This window comes from Littorina saxatilis, linkage group LG13, assembly GCF_037325665.1.
Source record: "Littorina saxatilis isolate snail1 linkage group LG13, US_GU_Lsax_2.0, whole genome shotgun sequence".
NCBI classification, from domain to species: Eukaryota; Metazoa; Mollusca; class Gastropoda; order Littorinimorpha; family Littorinidae; genus Littorina; species Littorina saxatilis.
In genome coordinates, this window is record NC_090257.1 from 6,285,471 (window position 1) to 6,287,970 (window position 2,500).

General features: G+C 42.8%; 1 protein-coding gene and 1 long non-coding RNA gene across 5 annotated transcripts in view; both read right to left on the reverse strand.

The window, feature by feature from the left end:
• The window catches only part of LOC138946350 (uncharacterized), a 4,820-nt gene extending 4,005 nt beyond the window's left edge, over window positions 1-815 (reverse strand). Inside the window, exon 1 of the long non-coding RNA XR_011449240.1 lies at window positions 200-815. This is a non-coding gene — a long non-coding RNA (uncharacterized lncRNA). The remainder of the gene's footprint in view (window positions 1-199) is intronic.
• LOC138946349 (monocarboxylate transporter 14-like) overlaps window positions 1-2,500 on the reverse strand; it is a 28,572-nt gene that overhangs the window by 13,182 nt on the left and 12,890 nt on the right. For all 4 annotated transcript variants that reach the window (XM_070317912.1, XM_070317913.1, XM_070317914.1 and 1 more), the window contains 2 exons: window positions 2,154-2,500; window positions 1,081-1,236 (listed from right to left, as the gene is read on the reverse strand). The exon at window positions 2,154-2,500 is cut by the window's right edge and continues 789 nt beyond it. In XM_070317912.1, coding sequence (XP_070174013.1) covers window positions 1,081-1,236; window positions 2,154-2,500 — 503 coding nt within the window. The remainder of the gene's footprint in view (window positions 1-1,080; window positions 1,237-2,153) is intronic.

Sequence of the window (2,500 nt, forward strand, 5' to 3'; positions counted from 1 at the left end):
CATCAAATTGAAATAGAGTTTATTTACCAACGCAGAACTAATGTAAAAGGTCCACTGATCAGCTGAAACCGTTGCGACAGCAAAATTAGAGAAATTGTCTTCAAACGTCCACAGATACAAGTAACAGGAACATGTTACAACAAAAATACGAGTGACTAAGCTTAGATGAATTAATACAAAATCTCAGCAAGCAACTTACAGATAACAATCGGAAATCCTGAGCCAAATCAACGCAGCGACAACGCAGACAGGTCCACAGATCTAAAAGTGTCAACGTTCTTTTTTGGTCCAGCTGAAGCATGATGGGACAATTAGTAACATTATTAAATTGTAAAAATAAAAATGCTAATACTTACCGCTTATTAGATGTCTCAGATGAAATAAATGTTTGATGAAAAAATATAAGCACAACACGATTAAAAACAAAAACAAAAAAACGTCCCGCAGCGGTCTAGGGGGTATAAAAATTATATACTCTAAGCGACGCTAGATCCCGACGAGTCTCGGTAGCTCAATCGGTAGAGCGCTGACCTGGCAAGGCGAAGGTCTCGGGTTCGAATCTGCTCATGGCCCAAATATTTTTAATGTATTATTTTATTCGGAGCATGACTAAAAGACGAAGTGGAACACTTGTGGAACACTTGTTGAACACGTGTGTTCACCTGGTGTTCCACTGTGCAAAAAAGTGTTTACCATGTGTTCCAAAAGTGTTCAGGTAGCAGAAGATGCTTCAGGATAACACATTGAGAACACTTTCTGTGTTCCAAAAGTGTAAAAATGTGTTCACCCTAACACTTTAAGTGTTCACCATAAACACTTTCAGTGTTCTCAAAGTGTTATAAAATTTAGAGTGCCGTATGGACGAAGCGATGAGATATTTAAATGACAAAGTATAGGACATGAAATGCCAAGACAAATCCCACGCTACTGAAAACTAACACTAACACACGCCTACCTGAACTGATAAACAAAGCAATGAGATGGTCAAATGACAACGTTTATCAGGGCAATTAATGACCACGTAAACTGTCAAGACGAAACCCACACCAATGACAAGTAATATCACCAACACACGCCTACCTGCATAAAAGAAGCGATGAGATGGAGACCAAAGTAGAGAGCCAACTTGTCCACCCTGTCATCATTACCCAGAATGCCTAGCAACACGCGCGAGAGGAACACGGCCACACCGTCCATTGCCAGGGCGAACGTGATGTCGTAGTCGTCCAAGTTCCGCTGTAAAAAAAATAACAAAACCAGATGAGTTATCAACAGAGACGTGGTTTTGCATTTTCCTTCTGATCATTATCACCGTCGTCGTTAATCGTCGTCATCATCATCGTCGTCATCATCGTCGTCATCATCGTCGTCGTCATCATCGTCGTCGTCATCATTGCCATCATCGGATGACGACGACGACGACGATGATGATGATGACGACGATCATCATCATCATCATCATCATCATCATCATCATCATCATCATCAATCATCAATCATCAACATCATCATCCAGCATCATCCATCAATCATCCATCCTCCATCGTCATCGTCGTCGTCGTCGTCGTCAAGGCAAATACGTGTATGTCGTTGTCTTGGAAACCTCGCTGCAAAGAATAAACGACCGTGCTCGTAATAATCTGTGATTCTGCATTTTCCTTCTTATCATCACCGTCGTCGTTAACCTAGTCGTTGTCATCGTGATCAACGTCGTCGTCTAGACAAATACGTGCATATAAATAGTAAAGAGACATTCCCAATCCTTCAAACACCCTAAATGTCGACCTCGCCTCAGTCTCTTCTTCGTCCTCACCTTCCTCGTTGTTTGTCGTTGTCATCGTCGTTTGGGCATAGAGACGCTGAGGACAAACTCAGATTTTCTGTTGGCTTGATATACCCAGTGATTGCTAACCAGGCCATGCTAAGATATTTCCGTTGGCTTGATATACCCAGTCAGATTGCAAACCAGGCCATGCTAAGAATGTTCAGATCATTTAAGAAGTTACACCAATGTTCTAGAGAGACGCAATTCAAAACAAAACACAAACAGAATCATAGAGAAGAAACTGACAAACAATTCAACACACAAGCAGGACCCAAAAAATCAAACAACATGTCCAATACTCTAGATAAAACCCAAACTCTGGAAGTACCTGATGTGAGAAGGCTGGTAGATGAATGCTGAAGATGCCACACGCTGCATTGGACAGAAACAGGTTGACGAGCAGAAACAGGAACGGAATGTTCTTGAAGATCACAAGATTGGAAAGCCGCCCATCCTCGAACTGTCCCGCCTCCTCATCGTGTGGCTGTTTCCTGGCTACAGCGCTGGGCGATAACTCGACGATTTCCTCAGCCGTTGGCAAGCCAAGACTGTGTAGAGTAGCAATGCTTGAGTAGACCGAGACAACTCTCAGATCGAGCTTACTGCCCTTGGAATTCGCTCTTCTAGCCGGGCGAAGAGAACTTTGCAGACGAGATTCAGGGTGGTGATGCAATC